This window comes from Aspergillus pseudonomiae, assembly GCF_009193645.1.
Source record: "Aspergillus pseudonomiae strain CBS 119388 unplaced genomic scaffold BDV37scaffold_6, whole genome shotgun sequence".
Classification (NCBI taxonomy): domain Eukaryota; kingdom Fungi; phylum Ascomycota; class Eurotiomycetes; order Eurotiales; family Aspergillaceae; genus Aspergillus; species Aspergillus pseudonomiae.
The window spans coordinates 344,871-363,970 of NW_022475998.1; the positions used below are offsets into that span (position 1 = coordinate 344,871).

Here is a 19,100-nt window from a genome sequence, read left to right on the forward strand (position 1 = left end):
TGATATGTAGGAAGATTAGTGGGAGCCTTTCAGCTCCTGAGCCCTTCGATAGAAGAGCACCCTGAGGGCTATAGAGCGAGAAGCTAGGAATCCAATAGACTCAATTGGTTGAGATACGTTGATTGCTGGTGTTTCCATCGATGACATCTACCTCCTAATTAGGCACCTGATGAGCCTGTAGCCGATATGATATCTAACTTGAAGAATGGGAGTACAGTAGATACATGAGCTTCACGTAGACTTGGTCTCAGTCAACGCAACTACTGTCTCAGCCAAGCCATCAAATGTCAGACTCTGGTCCAACAGACCTAAAAATGGCAGATCAACCGTAAACTCCTTCCATGCCCAGCTCTTCAGCTCGGCTGAGATCATGCTGTCCATCCCGTAATGGGCCAGAGCTTTGCCCGGGTCGATCTTGTGCACCGGCAGCAACACTAATTTGGAGAATCTTGCTAGGATTAACCCCAGGGTCGTGACCTTGACGGCCGCAACCCCCCCTTCCGCCCGCGCTGCTTCAAGGAGCTCGTGCGTGCTGGGCCCAGCCGACTGCTCGGCGTTGAATCCATCACCATGATTCCCGCCACCGAGCGCAGCGACGAGATTGCGCAGCCGGTTATCTTTCAGCCAGAGAGATTTCCCACCAGCGCGAGAGACACGGGTAGGGTCCATGCCGGTAACGATGTGAGCAGTAGCGCAAGGATCATATTTGTACGGACCGTGAGAGTTCGTGGTGCTGCTCAAGTCCCGACGGCGACAGGCGAATTCCATCATGAGCAGATACTCGTCGACACTGATCCCGTACATTCCATTGCGTTTGAGTGCCTTCTCTACTTCGGGATGCTCTTCCACATGGCCGACGTTGAGAATCATTCCCAGCGCAATGGATGTAGCCTGTAGGCCCAGGCTTTGGCGATGACGAGCCATGTGGTCAAGGTACGCATTGGCGGCCGAATAATTGCTTTGCATGGCAGCACCAATGGCACCAAGAACGGAACTCGTCATGACAAAGAAGTCGAGATCGTGTCCTTGAAGTAACTCGTGCAAGTGTATGGTACCCAGCATCTTGGGATGTAAGACCTGGTTGAACTGAGCCAGCGACATTTCTGTAAAAAGGGTGTCCTGTTCCCAGAAAGGAATATAATTAGGGCGGAATTTTGCATGGGTAAAGCGGAATGATAAATCGTACCTTGAGTACCATGGCAGCTTGAACCACTCCCTTAATAGGCTTGGTGGCACAGGAAATGGCCCGGCTCACATCGTCTCGAATAGAGACATCACCACGAACCACCTGCACGGTCAAGTCTAGATATTGGGACCGACTGAGTTCGTGCAACTCCTTCACTAAAGCAGCTGCTTCAGATTTGTCTGCACCACTGCGGGAGAGGAAGATAAAATGACGGGCCCCACGAGAGACCATCCATGTCCTAGTTCAGATATTAGCCGAAGTCGTGCTTATCAGGAGGCCTCTGACGAGGATAAATAGAAAGAAAAAGAAAGAGAAGACCCACGTTAAGCTTCTTCCCAGCCCTCCTAGGCAGCCTATCAGGAGATACGACGCCTTGGAATTGAACATCAACGGCTCTGCAACAGTATGGATGGGGACAGCAGTGTTTGGTGTCCGTGTTAACACCACCCGTCCGACGTAGTCATCCTGGGAGATATGGCCGACAGCCTCGGGCAAATATGACAGATCATACTGCGTAGATGGAATTGGCCGGATAACATTGCGACGGAGAAGCTTTAATGCCTTTGCGAGGAGGCTGGCCCAGTGGGTTAGTTAGAAATGTCATCTATTAATTTTCAACGCGATTCTCACCTGGAGTGCTGGACTGGAGCTGTTGCAAATCCATTGAAAGGATCAAACATTCCGATGGTGACGCTCTTGTTGAGGAATGATACTGCAGCATTGACCATCTCAACGGGAGCAGCATTTGCCAGAGCGACAATCCGACCACCAGAGTTAATAATATTGTCAAACAGTTGATAGCCATCCGTCGAGTCTGTCAGGATGGCGTCAAACGAAGTGCCCAGCAAGGCTTGTTTGAAATTGGCCTGACGGTCTACTAGATGCGAGTCGTTACCAAGTTGCTGGAGAATATCTCGTCCAGCCTCGGAGTCAAAAGTAACGTAGACTCTGGAACCCTCCAAGAGAGCTACTTGAGAGATAACACAGGCGAGATGCGCTTGACGACAGTCGACCAAAATTTGGTCCCCGGCATGTAACCCCAACAGCAGCTCAACGAGGTGTAGAGATGTGACAACGGGGTGTATCTGACTGATCAGGTCTTCGGGGCGTTCATCGGCCAAGAGCAATTCGCAATGACGCTCATCCACGATGACAGCCGTATCAAAGTGGTGCGGATAGAGGCAACATACCCGGTTTCCTTCCTTCAACTTAGATGTCTTGGAACCGACCGCACGAACGGTGCCCACAATTTCCAGACCAAAGCAAGGGGAAGCTATCTGTCCTTTGAGAGCGGCAATTGACTAAATTTTAATCAGCATTGGCCAAGGCTCAGAGAACCGGCAAAAGGAAACACAACAAAGCAACGTACCAGACTATCCAAAGGAGCAGCATCCACGTCTAGGAGGACCTCATTCTCACCCAGTGGCTTTAGAGTCTGTTCCTTGAAATAGAAGCTGTCTACACGACCGACATTTTCAAATTGAAGCGAGTAGTAGGAGCTCTCGCCTCGGGCAAGGGCCATCACAGTCGGCTTGACGGCGAAGTACCGCTCAAAGTTAGCATTCTCAGTATCGTCAGTCACATACCGACTAATATAGACCAGGCCATCTTTCTCGACCAGCTCCGTATCAAGCTCGCCATTGGGGTCGTGGTGGAAGGCCATCTCTGTCTCCACAAGGAGCGTGGTACTGTTGCCGCAGTCAGCCTTCCCATCACCGATGTCAACGTCCACGCTGCAGAGATGGAACGAAGGCTGTTCAGTCATAATAGACTTGGCTAGGCCAAAGACCAGTGATTTTTCAGGATCCTGGCCTCGGAGAACATTCCCGTTGGTGACCCAGATGGCGGTGGCAGCCTGTTGAGTGTAGCATTGGACGGCGTGCATCTCAGCTGGAGTCATCCGCGCCATCAGTGGGTCCTCCAGTTCGGCCAGCATGATCGTGCGAGAGTCTCGTTCAAGGGAATTCGGAATGTCTTCCAGTGCCATCGACTGGGTTGAGATGCCTAGCTGTGCATATTTCGCCTCGAGAGCCCGCTGGAGGGGCTGCGGCTCCCGGCGATATATCTACGTCCCCCAGTTAGTATTCTGAATATACCACTGCGACCTATAACAAATCCACAATTTTCATACCAAAGTGACCGTTGATGGCTTCAGAGATTTTGCTCCATTCAATTGGTTAACACCATTGACACCATTAATTTCGCTTATATTGTTGATGCTGTTGGCACCATTGGTATGATTGGCGCCATTCATACTGGCGTGATTGGCGGCCTCGCTGGAGTTGCGCGACATAATAAGAGTCGTACAATCGGCTGGCTCCGGGTAATCATCCAGCACGATATCGGCCCCCGAGAGTCCTGCATCAAGCAATCTCTGGTGCCATAGCGTCTTCGACAGGAACGGGCTAGATGGTCTCCCGTCATTCGCACCGAGCCAGTATCCGGGGAGGGTTCCGAGCATAAATCCGGTCACCTGTCGTTGCTTCGTAGTCTCGATGATCAAGAGCTTGCCGTCAGGTTTGAGAAGCCTCTTGCAATTGCGCAGAGAGGAGGCGACATTGCGCGTCGCATGGATAACCTATTCGAATTCAGTATTTGCATCTAGGTGATATGGTTCAGATGGAAGTCTACATTTGATGCAAAGACAATATCATACGACTGTTCCTCGAAACCCTGAGAGACGGGATCCTTCTCAATGTCGAGGATACCAAAGTCTAAATTGCGATATCCCTGGAACTTATCCTGGGCAACACCCAAGAAAGCCTTGGACACGTCGGTAAAATCATACTTCTCATATTTGGGGAGAGGGGTGTCTCCATGCAGGGCTTTCAACATGGGCTTTGTAGCACCGCCGGTACCTGCTCCCAGTTCGAGGATACGCAGTCGGGGATCTTTATGTGCCACGAGGTCGATGACATCGCTCAATTTGGCATAGGCACCTGTTTGCCCAAAACCCTCTTCGTAGATTCGCGACATAAGATTGTCTTCAACCATTACGTCTAGCGCACCGACAGTCCCGGCCAGGATTTCCGGCATCCGGGAGTTTAGTTGAGCCACCATGGCAGCTTCGGGGACAGTCTGCTCAACGCTTCGAGCAATGGCGTCAATTTTATCAAGGAGACTCTCGCCTCTTAAGCCATCTGCAGCTTCATTGGTGGAGAGCGCCAATCCCTCCATCTTCAGCCATTCCAGAAATTTCTGCATGTGGCCTGGCAGACGATCTGCCTGTAGGTTCTCCGGGAGTCGCTCCGCACTACTCCGAATTGCCAACCTAGTCACTTCCTCTAACTGAGAGAAGAAGTGCTTCGATGTAGAAATGTCATCTTGTGTTCCGTGGAACAGAAGCTGTGCTTGTGTATTTGTCATGCGATCAAGGTCCGGCTTCCAGACGAGGCGTGTATAAGGCTGAGGGCTCTTTCCTGTGCCATCTTCGCCAACAGCAGTTTCTAGGGAGGAGAAGGTGATTTCTGCTTGAAGTATAGTCTGGTGATTGGGATTTGAGAGCCCAGTGAAGGTCTGAACCGATCGAAGCCCGCGGTGGAGCCCGCGACCACAAGCTGTCAAGGGAAGCCCCTGGCTGCTATGGTGTGGCCAAATTGTGAGCTTTGGGATTAGAACAGGCAGATACACCTTTTTAAGGCTCTCCGGCTTGCCATGATGTGCGGCAATAATGGAAAGCTGCAAGCAGGCGTCAATACTGGTGGGATGAAGGATGTATTGTGACTGCCGGCCCATGAGCTTGTCGGTGGCATTGCCTGAAACCTCTGCAGCGGCCCAGTGATGCTCGGGACTGGCACGAATATCGGAAAGTGTCTTGAACCCTGGTCCGTAGATCAGGCCAACTTTGTCCATTGCGCCGTACCAGCGACGGTCATAACTGTCCTTGTTGATGCCTCCGCGACTGCCGGCCATATTCTCGACGGAACTGATTGATTGATCTGTTCACAGTGAGCGCCCAATCTTACCCTCGGCAGCAAGAGGAAACTTACCACTGGCGCTGTCATTATCCACTTGGACTGATCCAGTGGCATGTTGTGTCCACGTTCCATTCACGAAAGTACTGACGGCGAACTCATATGCCGCTGGCTGGCCAGAGATAGCCCGAAGATCAAACATCAGTTCAGTAGCTAACCCTTCTTTCAGTACCATCGCAGAGGTGATCTTCACCCTACGTAGGGTGTATGCATCTGTTACGGCCGAGATAGTAGATCTACGGATTTGAGTGATCGCCTCAATAGCCAATGTGACATATCCAGCGGCTGGAAACACAATGTCATCGCCAACCCTGTGGTCCCGCAGCCATGGCACGCTTTCCAAACTGATCAGGTTTCGCCAAGCGGGTGCAATATTGGATGTTCCCGGAAGTCTACTTCCTAGTAGATCATGATGAGGGTAGCTTCGGAAACGGATGTCAGTGCTGAGACGACTTTCATTCCACAAAGGCTCCTCATCGTATACCCATTGGTATGTAGGCAGATCTCGAATGAAAGAACCATGTGAGTATTCGATGATTTCCGAGCCGGTCTTGTCGTCACGATGGACGGTCGCGTCGGCGTTGACGGTGGAGAGGGCGAATGGAAGCCCCGACAGAAACAAAGATCCGACCATCTTCAACAGGGATTCCACCGAGTCCGAATTGCGCTTCAGAGCCGACAGATAGACCAGTCGCTCTGGACTATAGCCCACTGCCGCGCGGATTGCCTTGAGTGGTGCAGCCAAAGCCGAGTGCGGGCCAATTTCGACAACCAGATTGACTTCAGGCCGGGCCTTGAGGAGCTTCTGGGCCGCTTGGTCGAAGTGCACTGGGGATTCTAGGTTTTGACGCCAGTATTCCAGGGCGAGTGTCGAGACGGGCTCCTCGGTCACCGAGGAAAACATGGTGACATCTGCATGGCCGGTCGACGGCGGGTCGTTAGGGAGAAGGCACTCCTTCAGTGACGCTTCATAGTACTGCCCAGCCTCGGCCATCAGCTTAGAGTGGTAGGCGTTTCCAGAGGTAATCAGCTTCCGGTTGAAAACGCCCGCGCGTGAGAAGCGACCGCGGGCCATATCAACAGCCTCCTCGGTACCACTTAGCGTGACACTATCGGGTGCATTATAACAAGCAATCCCGATATCGGGAATATCATGGATGGCCTGAAGAGCCTCCTCTGATCCAATACCGACCGCCAGCATGGCGCCGCGCTGAGTGCTCTTCACTGTCGCTGCACCTCGTTGGTAGGCAATGATAATGGCCTCCGCTGCTGATATGAGCCCGGCACTGTAAGCAGCAGCAATTTCCCCTACATCCCGAAGTCAATTTATGCTCCAAAATATTCCAGGGACAAAACTTACCGGAAGAATGACCGACGACGGCCGTCGGATGCACTCCCCATGACCGCAAGAGGTCAACGATAGCGATCTGAATCGCAGTGGTTAGAGGTTGTGAGAGCTCTGCTTCATTGACACGACTCTTCGATTTTGGCTGGTCGAGAGCCTCTAGGAGATCCCATTCTGGAGGGTTAGGCAACTTTGCAATGACGTTTCCCAGATCCCGTAGAGTTTGGCGGACCACAGCATAATGCTGTACCAACTCATGACCCATCTGTGGCCACTGAGCGCCTTGGCCGGTGAATATAAAAGCCAGCTTAGGAACGGCACCCATGGCAGTGCCGAAAGTCAGCTTATCCGAGGCGAGGGAATCGACAAGCTGGGAACAGCTCGAATCACCAGGAATAAGGGCGAACGCTCGTTCAGAGTGGTTGCTCCGGCAAGACGCCAAAGTATATGCCAAATCGGGCAGATTGACATCACCCTTGAAGCTGTGGGAGATGGCCTTGATATTTTGACGCAGCGTCGGCTCGCTGTGGGCCGAAAAGGGCAAAAAGAAGTATCGCTTCAGCGAAGGCTGTCCAGGAGTTGTGAGAGATGCCGGAATACTCTGACAGAATTCACCCAAATATGACTGCACTGCATCCAGAATAGCGTGGGCGTTGGCACCGCCATAGCCAAAGGAGTTGACACTGGCTCGACGGTACTGTTGCGAGTCCGGCCACGGGGAAAGTGTCTGAACAATTTTCAGCCGTCCATCACGAAGGTTGAGGGCAGGATTCAGCCGCCTGATCCCAATTGTGGCGGGAATCTCCCCCTTCTCCAAACAAAGGACGGTCTTGATCAAACTGGAGATAGCACTAGCTGCCTCTCCGTGCCCCAGATTTGTTTTCACGGATCCTATCAGCAAGGGGGACTCTGCGCTTCGCACGGGACCGAAAACATTCCCTATGGCTGAGACCTCCAGCGGATCTCCAACTGGCGTGCCAGTCCCGTGACATTCAAAGTATCCAGTCTGGTCCAATCGCAGGCCTGCCCTGGCATAGGCCTGTCTGATTACCATCTCTTGCTCCTGTGCACTGGGATGACTGATTCCAGGGCTCCTCCCATTTCTAACATGATGAATTAGCATGAGGGTGTAACAAAGTCCACAACGACGAAATCGACCACCACTTACGCGTTAATCGCTGTTCCCCGAATGACTGCCCGGATGGGATCTCCGTCTGCGATGGCCTGGGACAAGGTCTTAAGGTACAGAGAGCCCACGGCTTCTGCACGCGCGTATCCGTCGGCCGACTCGTCAAATGTATGGCACACGGATGTAGGTGACAGAACACCCAGGCGGACGCTGCCAATCTGTTGCTCAATGCCAAAAATCAGATTTGTGCCGGCCACCACGGCGGCCGAGCAGTCCCCAGCCTGCAAACTGCGGCAGGCCAGATGGAGCGCATACATGGTGCTAGAGCAAGCCGTATCGATGGTCATACTGGGGCCTTTTAGATTGAACACATAATTGATTCGATTGCTTAATATCGTCAACCCACCGCCCTAGATGTGGCATTAGCAATGCTGGATATATATATATATACATACATACATCTATGGATTTGAAAGGAGTGAACACACCGTCATATGGTATGGGGCACCATGATTGATATCTCGGGCCTGCATCTGACCGATGTCCCAGGTAAAGTTTCCAACATAGCAGGCCGTCTTCGAGCCAGAAACATCTTCCAGGTGAGCACCGGCCGCTTCAAAACTCTCATACACCACTTCTAACAGCTTTCGCTGCTGGGGATCCATGCTCGCGGCTTCCTTAGGGTTGATTCCAAAAAAGGACGGGTCAAATTGACGGAAGGAGTCATCTTGACTAAGGAAATATCCTCCCCGCGTGGTGATGCTACCCGGTCGCTGTTTATCTGGATGATACCATGAGTCCACATTGAAGCGATTTGCTGGGACCTCAGATTGGGCAGATCTTTCCTGTACCAGCAGATCCCAGAGCTTGGATGGCGATACAATGTCCCCTGGTAGCCTACATGCTATTCACTGGTCAGGCATAGATCATAGCGACATGAGATGCAGTGCTTACCCATTCCTACGATGGCGATGGGCTCGACATAGGGATTATGGGGCTGCATTGCTGCAAAATCTGTGTGTGAAAATACGTGAGCTCAAGCTGCCCATGTCCTAATCGCCGCGACCCTTACGTACAAACCCTATAGCTTTATACAGTGACCCTCGCAGATAGGCGGATCGGGCGAGGAAAAGAGCCGGGATAATCTCACAAATGATAGAGGGGGCCCACAGCTCCATACGGACGTTAAACTTGATTAATAATAATAATAATACGGTGGCCCCCTGGAATGCCTCACGAATGAGGCTTGTAGATCGGTATTTGATCGTTGTAATGATGATACTGAGATATTTACCCCATACGCGCACCCGTATTGAACCAGCTACTTGCAATTAATTCCAACTGGCATGCCCAGCGATTCATCTTACTCCGTAAGCCCGCGGGTGGATAAGCCCTCGCTTGAGGCCTGCGTTTAGTGGAACCGCCTGCCTGATGGCTGGAGTGTACAGAGTACTTGCTGCTATTAGACTAGCCTCGGAGGAGGGGGTCTGAAACTTGTATATTTACGACGATGGATTGCGATCCATACCAGCCCACCGTGAACGTTTCTCTGTGGATTCGTACTGAGGAAGCTCGCATTTCCATGATGGCAGGCTATCTCCCCGAACCATTAAGGATGATGGTGACCAATCCGGCCATCAGTGACTTCACCTCGGATGGCCCTCTCCCATATGCATTGCGCCAGAAATTCACTGGTTGGCCACCACCACCAGCGGCCGCTGATATCTCTCTGGCTTCGCAAACGGTGCTAGTAACAGGAGCAACATCCGGTGTCGGTCTAGAGGCCGCACGCCAGCTTGCTCAGCTGGGTCCACGACTTCTGATCCTAGGGGCGAGAAATCTAAGCAAAGCAGACGAGGTCAAACGTCAGCTTGAGCAGGATACGCCTCATATTGCCGTACAGGTAGCCAAGCTGGACCTGGAAGACCTCTCATCTGTCGACCGTTTTGTGGACGGGCTCCACGCGAGCGCTATACATCTCGATCTGGCCCTGCTCAATGCAGGATTCTTTGCTAACGACGATCGGATGACCCCCGATGGTTACAGTTCCCTGTTCCAGGTGAACTTCCTTAGCACCGCCTACCTCGCATTCAGGCTCCTTCCTCTGCTTCAGACCACCACCACAGCCCCAGGAGCCTCTCCACAAGGCCCACGCCTTGTCTTAGTGACCTCCGAGGCTCATGCTTGGACAACATTTCCTGTTCTTCCCGAGCCCACGGAGAATAGTCTGCCAATTCTCTCATCGTTCCGACAGAAGGAGAGTCTTGGCAGTGCCGATGACCAATACTACCGTGCCAAGCTGTTTCTAGCATTGATTGGCAAAGAGCTATCCCGGAGGCTGACCACCATGCAGATGGCCACTAGTGTGGTCATCACCACGCCGGGGTTCTGCGCTTCGAACTTCTTTCCCGATAGTGTGATGACGCGGCTCATCCAGCTAATCTCCGCTCGTTCCATCCAGCAAGGAGGGGCTCTGCATGTCTTCGCAGCGACAGCCCAAGGCCCTCAGATGCATGGGGCCTACTTGCGGGACGGGAAACCGACTCGGTAAGCCGCCTTATACTGTTTTGTCTTTGATGATACCTCCCCATTGAAGAGTGACTAATTTGAGATTTTCTCTTTTGCACATAGATTGTCGAAATTTGCGGAAGGTCCGCAAGGTCAGATACTACAGCAACGACTGTGGGCGGAGATGGAGAAGTTTCTTGCCGGCCGCGGTCATTTGCTGTCATCCATCCTGAAGCCTTCTTCCCCACACCAGAGCGATGGATCTGTCTAGACAAATTTCAATCCCTGCATGGTATCATGGAGCAAAACTTGTGACCATCCTAGATAGGCAATTGGTTTATTTGTCTCTCGGAATGCAACTCGTGCACATGTTGTTTGCTCACTACTCACTAGCTTCCTAGTGCTTATGTCCATCTCCCCCGCGAAACTAGCCTTTACCAGTATGTATAATTCCATACCATACCGTACGTACTCCAGTACACTCGCTCTTGAGTCTTGGTTGGCCTCCTGCAACCAACCATGGGGCGGGTCCAGGTTTATTTCGGCTTCTGCGTAATCTCTCCTCGAAAGCCCCGTGGCCTAGAAAGCCACTGTTCACGCAGAGCCCACGCCGCCGCGAGCGTTGCCCCTGGCCCGAGGAATAGCCACCCAACTGCCAATGTGCCCGCCGCCCGCCACGACCGCACAAGCTGATGCCGGGTCAGTTCGTGCCAGGCCAGGAGCAACATGGCTGCAAAGGTAATCACATAGTCGATCTGTAGGAATAAGAGCACGAGCTGAGCGGCTCTCCCGACCTCGGCGGGTCCCGCCACGGAACTGACAGCGTTACCCCAAAGTGAAGATCCTGTAAGGCCCGTCCCGAGATACCACAGATGACTGACCATGCCCACGACCCCCACCGCGACATACCCGATGGTCGAGTTCCACTCGGGGCTCAAGGATCTGCCCCACTCCTTGCTCACGTTCCTCATCAGGCGTGCTGTCAGAGAGATGCACAGAGGATATAGCGTAAAAGCCAGGATCCCCCGGATGTGCAGGTCGAGGCCCCACTGGAATGGGTCGAACGACAGCAAGGCCGGAATCCCATAGCCAATGAGTACGCTGGAGGGTACCACCCACTTGTTGGGTGGAAGAGGGCGAAGAGTGCAACCCTCCGTTTGCTTCTTCGCACTGGACTGTCGCACAAACCAGAAGCCATACAGCGGACACATCACCGCCGAGGTGGCCATCTGCGAGAACAGCCCCCACGCGGTAGAACTAGGGATGTTAGCTCCTATCCAGATTGCAACCTCATGCCATGCCAAGCAGAGGCATATTACAGGAAGACCCACTACCGTGCCAAGCTGCCTGGTTCCGCTCGGGCCCCCTCCGTATTCAGGATAACGGGGATGACAGCCACATTGGCGAGAAACTGCACCATAAACCGGCGCCCAGCGGGGAAGATGGGATTGCGGCCAACGACAGGGAGATTGAACGCAACCATCGACATGAGGCCACGATCTAGATCGGGGCAGTGTTGCAGCCCGAGAATCCCTGTCGATGGATGGCTAGCCACGATGCCGTCCATCTCGTCAAAACCTCCATTCCAGGTAAAGACACCCCAAACACCCACCACGGCGGCCATGGCGAGGCTCAAGAAGATGAGCGGGGTCAGATGCACCATGGTTTGGGTCAAGAATATGGAGACTGTCAATTTCTGAAGCGAAAGGAGTAATGGTCTGGGCGTGCGTACACTGGCAGTACGATGTCATTGGGATTCCCTTCTCAGGCCATGCCTCTGGGTGTATCTAAATAGCACTGAGGCAGTGCGATGGATTCGCGAGGTTTGCCCGATTGGACGCTTGAAGACGCCTCTACTAAGGATCCACTGTCCACCGTCGTTGGATCTGGCCTGTTCCACCCGAGCAATGCCCGTTCGATTACTCCGAGTGAAGGGATCCACTAGTAAACACTCTTACCTTCTGTGATGGCTTGGAGACAATGAACGAGGGGAGGTGGTGAGCCCAATTTCTCGCGACAGAGTCCTTTTCGTTGCTGCTATGTACGACGTGATAGTCATCGGTGCGGGTGAGTATCCTGGTCCCCGAAAGATCGCGATCTGATAGCTCGCACTAATCCGCGTGACCTGTTACAGGATGGTGCGGGCTCGTCGCCGCCAAAACATATCTTCAAGTATGTCCGGATGCGCGCCTCCTCCTTGTGGATGGCGATTCCAGTATTGGCGGCACCTGGAGCAAAGAGCGACTCTATCCGCATCTCGTGGCGGAAGCGCATCATGGTCTTTTCGAGTTCTCTGATCTCCCGATGCGCCGCGACACCGTGTTGCCCGATGGGCGCATTCCAAGTGCCGCCGTTCACGAGTATCTCACCGAATATGCCACCAAGTTTGACCTCATCGACCGCATTCGCCTCAACACTTGGATCGAGAATGTACGGCGCGAGCCCGCCGTTATTGGTGATAATGAAGCACCTCGGTGGATGTTGACGGTAGCGGGCTCGTGCGAACAGATTCCGACGAAAAAGATCATCATCGCGACAGGACTCACATCGGAGCCGTACATGCCGTCTCTGCCAGGCCGCCAGGAGTTTGAGGGCGAGGTGCTGCATAGCAAGGTGCTGGGCCATCCACAAACTGGTGACCGCATTTCAGACCCATCGGTTCGTCATGCCGTCGTGTACGGAGGGTCTAAGTCAGCCTTTGACGCAGTGTACCTGCTCCTACGCGCCGGGAAGACTGTGGACTGGGTGATTCGCGAGCAGGGCGGCGGACCTTCGATGATGACGCCGCTCTCGATCCTCGGTCAACCCAGCTTCCGCCTCAATAATAGTCGCCTATTAGCTCTCTTCTCGCCGCATCCCTTCGCCACCGCGGCGAAAGCCTCCTGGTGGCAACGAGTGATGCACCGGCGTTCCGGCCGACTGGCACAGTTGGCTGTCATCGGCTTCTGGCGTATCTTGGCCTATCTATTACAACGGCCGTGGAAGTATAACCAGAGCGCTAATGGCAGGCGTCTCAGGCCTCTACTAGCTCTAGACAGCCTGTTCTGGAGCCCAGCTACACTGGGAGTTATGACGCACCCGGAGCTGTGGGATGACATTCACTCCGGAGAGCGAGTGACAATACACCGCCAGGCAATCACAGCCCTTGGGAAGGACAAACGCGTCATCCTGGACAATGGAGTTGAACTATCTGCTGATTTGGTGGTGTGTGCCACTGGATGGCATGCTCGACATACTCTGTTCAAGCCAGACGAGCAGCTGGCTGTGGGTCTACCGTCCGCCGTATCGTTTAACCCCAAGTCTCAATCCGAATGGATTCGCCTCCAGAGAAAAGCGGATCAGGAGATCGTAGAGGAGATGCCAATCCTCCAGAAGAGCCCTCTCCCTTCAGTCCCATTCCGCTGTGAAGATGATTATCATCTGTACCGCTTCATCGCACCCAGCAGTGAACCCCCATCCCACGAACGATCCATTGCGTACGTCGGATTCCTTCGCACCGCCGGCGCGCCCATCGTCTACGAGGCGCAGTCCTTGTGGGCGACGGCTTATTTGACGGGGGCATTGGACGTGCCAGAACCATCAGAACGCATATCTGAAGTCGCTCGAACAAATGCCTGGATTCGTCGTCGCTATATCTGCGGGCGCAAGGTTCCTTTTGCGTTGTTTGACTTTCTTCCGGTAAGCCCTAAATGCCCACTTCTTCGTAGTGGTAACTAACTACTACAGTATGTTGATATGCTCTACCGGGATTTGGGGGTAAATCCACATCGAAAAGCCAATATGGTAGCTGAAATTTGCGGCCTTTACCAGCCGCGAGATTTCCAGGGGGTGGTTTCAGAATGGTTAGCTAGTCGAGGCGTGAAGGATATCGAGAATGTTTGACGACATGTATTTAGACGGATATCAGAGGTTTATTTTTTGAACGAAAATCTCGTAGAAAATTCTAAACCGTCATGGTATTGAGTAAAGTGTAGGTTCACACCAGCATTGTCTCTTTCTAGTAGTCCACATCCTGAGCATCAAACCCGATAGACCAGCTTAGCGCCGCGCACTTGAGAGTCCCGCAACCGCTCTAACCCTGCCAGAACTCCATCCAGCCCATTCTCACCAATGATAATGCGATGCGTCTGGATACGACCTTGATCCAACAGCTCCTGCACCAAGGCCCACCACCGACGGCCAAATTCGGCATCTGTAGCAATCGCCGGGAATTGCGTGGCGCCCATGCCCCAATCTTCGCCAAACACGGTATAGGCCATGGTCGTGGTGCTAGTCACATCTGACCGCTGGCATTTTATGGGTAGCAGAGAAGCGTAGTGACACTCATCGAGAGCGGACAGTGCATCGCCACAGAACTGTGCGCTCGATGGGATTGATACAGTATCCCAGGCCAGCCGTAGGGGTTTGCTCATGCGATCCACGTAGTCCTGAATTTCTTGGACAGCCTCTTCACCATCAGCATAGTCAAATTGAGCCACGGCCCCCAGCGTCTCTACCAGATCGAAGTGATCTGGAGAGCAAACGGCTAGAGGTGCAAATCCCGAGAGCTTCGCAAATTGAATCCCCAGCACACCAGACGCGGTTGATCCCCCATAGATGAGGAGGGGCTGCTGCTCTTCGGTTGGTGTTTTGGGGTCTTCCCCTTGTGTTCCAGGGAACGGCAGTTGGAGGGCTTGGTAGAGCCCCTGTCCAACTGATGTGATGCCCACTCCAAGCGTAGCGGCTTCTTCAAAGCTCATGTGCTCAGGAATGAGGACTTGAATGTCGGCTTTGGCCAGAATATACTCAGCGAAGGCTCCATCTTGGGGTTCCTCAGAGTTGCCTCCATGCACAAATCCAGCAACGCGATCGCCGACCTGGAAGCGCGAAGAAATTCCCGGCCCGATCTTCTCGACAACCCCTGCGTAGTCGCATCCAAACAAGATTCCGGGCCTCTCAGTGATCTCAATATGCTTCCAGTCAGTGGGATTTAACGCCACAGCTTTTGTTCGGACCAAGAGATACCCATTTCGTAGAGAGGGAAGCGGTCGGTCATGGACGAGGGCGGCTCGCCCAGGGCTTACGCTGATGATGGCCTTCATTCTCACGAGGTATGGGGAGAGAGAAAAAAAAAATAATCATACATGGGTATATCTCAGCATGAATCCTGTCCTACTATTTGTAGGATTGAGGCTGTGCCACTCCCAGGTCCGCTGCCCAGCTGGCCCTAGCACGGACTGGGCCCATTCCGAGCGTGAGGCGGGATGCATGTACGGAGTAATACTGTTCTATTATGTATTGTCCATATTAATATCCAGGTGGGTCAGCCCTCGATCCAAGTTTCTCTGTAGTACTTCCCATAGCGGGAACTCATCCCATAAGCAAAAGCACCCTGGTTCGGCTCCCGTTTAAATTGCCTCTAGGCACTCCGCATTATATTTCTTGGTCGAATACCATCTTGAGCTAGCTTAGCAACAATGTCACATTTCAGCCATTCTTCCCCGGTAGACTCGGGGATGGTGCCCTCCAGCTCTTCAACCGAAGATCATTTGTCCCCGACGCTGTCTGCATCGATTGTTCTCCCAGCGCAACTGAATTCTTTCGCAAAGGCATATGGCATCCCTCCATCAAGCATCGTCCAGTTGGGTTGGGCGTTGCTCTTGCGGTGCCATCTGGCAATCCCCTCGCCATGCTGGAGCACCATTGATGACAAAACAATGCCTAGAGGAAGTGACACTCATGCTCTACAGTGGGAGTCTCTCCATCTGGATGAGAGTCGCTCTATCAGCTGGATACTCCAGCGATGGGAAGACCCATCAGTCCATTGGTATCTGTCTTCCGATCAGCTCCCAGGTAGTAAATCCCCCGCTCTCACAACGATGCTATTCTTGGTGAAGGAAGATGGGTTGTTTGACCCAGTCACGCCGATTGACCCGGGGGTAAGTGAAATACTAACACTGGAAGTTCACTAACTCGGCACTTATGCTGACGGTCTTGGACAGATGGGAACGATAATATATTTTTACCCTTCGGATGAACAGCCCCGGCTTCATATATCCTGGAATCCAGATTTGGTCTCTAGTGGTCACGCATTCCATTTGACTCGATCTCTAGAACACGCACTCCAGACCATCTTCTTAGCCCCCAATGTGGACATTCGCGACGTCAATCTCTTCGGTATTTGGGATCACCAGCAGCTTCTTCAATGGAACTCGTATTGCCCGGATCCTGTTGATCGCCTTGTGCAAGAAATGTTCCAGGACGTGGTCGCTGCTACCCCAGAAGCCTCCGCAGTGGCCGCCTGGGACGGTGAACTTAATTACCGGGAACTTGATCGCCTTTCGTCCCGACTGGCTGGAGTGCTACAAAGTGATTTTGGTGTGGTGTCAGAGACGATTGTCGCCCTCTGCTTTGAGAAGTCCGTCTGGGCGATTGTGGCCATGCTGGCCGTAGTCAAAGCCGGAGGAGCTTTCCTGCATATTGACCCCCAGCATCCTCCGGCTCGGCACCAAGCTATGATCAAAAGCACCGCTTCTAAGTTGTTCCTATGTTCGGAGCAGACACGCGATAAAGTGGTGAGATCCGTCCCCGACTGCCCATCTCTGGTGATACACCGTGAAATGTTCGCGGCTCAGCCGGATCATGCGCAGCAGGACACCGTCATCTCTTCCGGGAATCTAGGTCCCACAAATGCGGCCTATGTCGTTTGCACATCGGGCAGCACTGGGACACCGAAGGCCATTGTCGTCGAGCATGTTTCGCTTTGTAGCAGTGTGACGGCCCAGGCCAAAGCAATGGATATTACGGCTGGATCACGCGTGCTACAATATGCAGCATATACATTTGATGTCAGCATCGGCGACATCTTCGCAGCCTTGACTCACGGGGCATGTATCTGCATTCCGTCAAACTGGGAAAGAGCGCATGATTTATCCGGTGCTATCAATCGCCTGGGTGTCAATCAAGCATGTCTAACCTCGACTGTCGCTAGTCTTCTCACCCCAGTGGAGGTCCCAAAACTGAAGAAACTTACGCTGGGAGGTGAGCCCGCCACGCAGCATTGTATCAATATGTGGGTCGAAAAGGTAGCCCTGAAGAATATCTACGGGCCTGCGGAATGTACAGTATGGTGCATAATCCAGCCTGACGTCTCTTCTGGTACTGCCGTATCTAACATCGGTCATGCCATTGGTGCGCGGGCCTGGATCGTCCATCCTGAGAACCACGACCGGCTTATGCCTATTGGAGCTGTGGGGGAGCTACTCATCGAAGGGCCACTGGTGGCAAGGGGATATCTAAATGATCCCGTGAAGACAAACGCGGTCTTCCTTGCGCAGCCTCCCATATGGCTGGCGTCTTTTGGCCCTCCGCCCCCTCGCAGTCGATTCTATAAAACAGGGGATCTGGCACGCTATGGGCCTGGCGGGGCATTGCTTTTTGAAGGTCGCAAGGATACGCAAGTCAAACTTCGAGGCCAACGTATCGAGCTGGGTGAGGTTGAGTATCGCCTCCATCAGGCCCTGTCTGATTTATCATCTTCGGCGGCCGTTGAGTTGGTGCATCCCAAAGAATCAACAGCGCCGCTCCTGTGTGCATTCATCACCTGGGATGAGGGAATCGATCTTGATCTCCAACCGGCAAAACCACCTCTCTCAGCTTGCTTGACACCCACCGCACGAAAGCGCTTCAACCATATGGTCTCACTTTTGCAGACCGAGATGGAGCGCACACTCCCTGCATACATGATACCGGGACTATGTTTCCCGGTTCATAAGCTTCCTTTGACCACTTCTGGAAAACTGGATCGCAAGGCACTGCGATATTTCTGTACCCAGCACTCCCTCGCCTTTTTATCTACTTTTGAAAATAAAAACGTAAACTCTCCTACAGACGGTGCCACTGATTCATTTGCTGCTCCACTTGAGACTGTCAGCCCGGCTGAGTCAACCCTGGCTCAACTATGGGCACAGGTCTTGGGAATGAAAACCGACAGCATCAGTCGGAAGGATAACTTCCTCTCCCTGGGAGGTGACTCACTGGCAGCAATGAGGCTGGTAAATCGGGCAGCAAGAGATGCTCAACTCACCCTCACCGTTGCGGATGTCTTCAAGTGTCCGGTTCTGGCTGATCAAGCAAGTCTTGTCCGACCACTTGTCCAGACAAGGAACCTAGTGCCATTTGAGTTGATGGCCCCCGGGGACCTCCAGATCGAAGACTTGGTCGCGTACGTGGCGGAGAAATGTGGAGTACTCCACGACCAGGTAGAAGATATCTATCCTTGTACCCCACTGCAGGACGAGATGATGCGTGATTCGCTGTCTGGGGATCGAACGCAGATGGGCCAGGAGGTGATCTTACTTGCCGAAGATTTGGATCTCCCTCGCTATCTGAGTGCATGTGCTCGAGTGTTTCAACGGTTTCCCATTCTGCGCACTCGGTTTGTCCAGCACTCAGACAGGCTCATTCAAGTTGTCATACGAGAAACTCTCAGCTGGCAGCGACCGGAATCACTCGCAGCATATGTAGAAGCCGATGCCAAGGAGGCACCGGCCCTGAACAAACCGTTGACACGATGGGCATTGACCTCAGATAGCACTCACTGCATCTTGACAATGCATCATTCAATATTCGACGGTATATCATTGGGTCATATTTTGGGGGCAATATACGCTGTATACCAGTCTATCCCGCTGCCACCAGATTCGGTCTCCTTTGCGGCATTTCTTGCCCAAATAAACGAGCATCCTTCCGATCTTTCGGATGAGTCAAAGCAATTCTGGCGGTCCTATCTGCGCCCCAGCCCGGGCTCTGGAGACCTTCCTCTTCCAATCGTAGATTCGACATACCGACCATGCGCCAACTGTGGAACGCAGCGTCTGGTAACATTTCAGTCTGGTGTAGTACCAGCCTTGCAGCAGCACGGACTGACCGAAGCGACTCTCATCCGCGGGGCTTGGGCATGTACACTGGCACAACTCC

At 53.0% G+C, this 19,100-nt stretch overlaps 6 protein-coding genes across 6 annotated transcripts; 3 read left to right on the forward strand and 3 right to left on the reverse strand.

Annotated features, from left to right (window-relative positions):
* Positions 1 to 231: 231 nt before the first annotated feature.
* On the reverse strand, positions 232 to 8,637 carry BDV37DRAFT_278955 (type I polyketide synthase; the record flags this gene model as incomplete). The annotated part of the gene is made up of 12 exons (XM_032086204.1): positions 232 to 1,119; positions 1,187 to 1,424; positions 1,509 to 1,760; positions 1,817 to 2,487; positions 2,556 to 3,251; positions 3,318 to 3,764; positions 3,818 to 5,124; positions 5,176 to 6,468; positions 6,521 to 7,608; positions 7,674 to 8,044; positions 8,123 to 8,538; positions 8,589 to 8,637. 12 exons carry the CDS (start codon positions 8,635 to 8,637, stop codon positions 232 to 234), a joined length of 7,716 nt encoding a protein of 2,571 aa, XP_031945789.1.
* Positions 8,638 to 9,144: 507 nt separating this feature from the next.
* On the forward strand, positions 9,145 to 10,413 carry BDV37DRAFT_278956 (uncharacterized protein; the record flags this gene model as incomplete). Its single annotated transcript, XM_032086205.1, has 2 exons — positions 9,145 to 10,181; positions 10,266 to 10,413. 2 exons carry the CDS (start codon positions 9,145 to 9,147, stop codon positions 10,411 to 10,413), a joined length of 1,185 nt encoding a protein of 394 aa, XP_031945790.1.
* Positions 10,414 to 10,678: 265 nt separating this feature from the next.
* Positions 10,679 to 11,805, reverse strand: BDV37DRAFT_278957 (uncharacterized protein; the record flags this gene model as incomplete). Its single annotated transcript, XM_032086206.1, has 2 exons — positions 10,679 to 11,399; positions 11,474 to 11,805. The coding sequence occupies 2 exons, from the start codon at positions 11,803 to 11,805 to the stop codon at positions 10,679 to 10,681; spliced, it is 1,053 nt and encodes a 350-aa protein (XP_031945791.1).
* A 376-nt stretch (positions 11,806 to 12,181) lies between these two features.
* Positions 12,182 to 14,024, forward strand: BDV37DRAFT_278958 (cofactor FMO1 FAD enzyme; the record flags this gene model as incomplete). The annotated part of the gene is made up of 3 exons (XM_032086207.1): positions 12,182 to 12,209; positions 12,277 to 13,820; positions 13,869 to 14,024. 3 exons carry the CDS (start codon positions 12,182 to 12,184, stop codon positions 14,022 to 14,024), a joined length of 1,728 nt encoding a protein of 575 aa, XP_031945792.1.
* A 137-nt stretch (positions 14,025 to 14,161) lies between these two features.
* On the reverse strand, positions 14,162 to 15,247 carry BDV37DRAFT_295951 (zinc-binding alcohol dehydrogenase family protein; the record flags this gene model as incomplete). The annotated part of the gene is made up of 1 exon (XM_032090001.1): positions 14,162 to 15,247. Exon 1 carries the CDS (start codon positions 15,221 to 15,223, stop codon positions 14,162 to 14,164), a length of 1,062 nt encoding a protein of 353 aa, XP_031945793.1. The 5' UTR covers positions 15,224 to 15,247.
* Positions 15,248 to 15,838: 591 nt separating this feature from the next.
* On the forward strand, positions 15,839 to 18,303 carry BDV37DRAFT_295954 (uncharacterized protein; the record flags this gene model as incomplete). Its single annotated transcript, XM_032090002.1, has 4 exons — positions 15,839 to 16,060; positions 16,319 to 17,162; positions 17,211 to 18,175; positions 18,286 to 18,303. 4 exons carry the CDS (start codon positions 15,839 to 15,841, stop codon positions 18,301 to 18,303), a joined length of 2,049 nt encoding a protein of 682 aa, XP_031945794.1.
* Between the last annotated feature and the right edge of the window lie 797 nt (positions 18,304 to 19,100).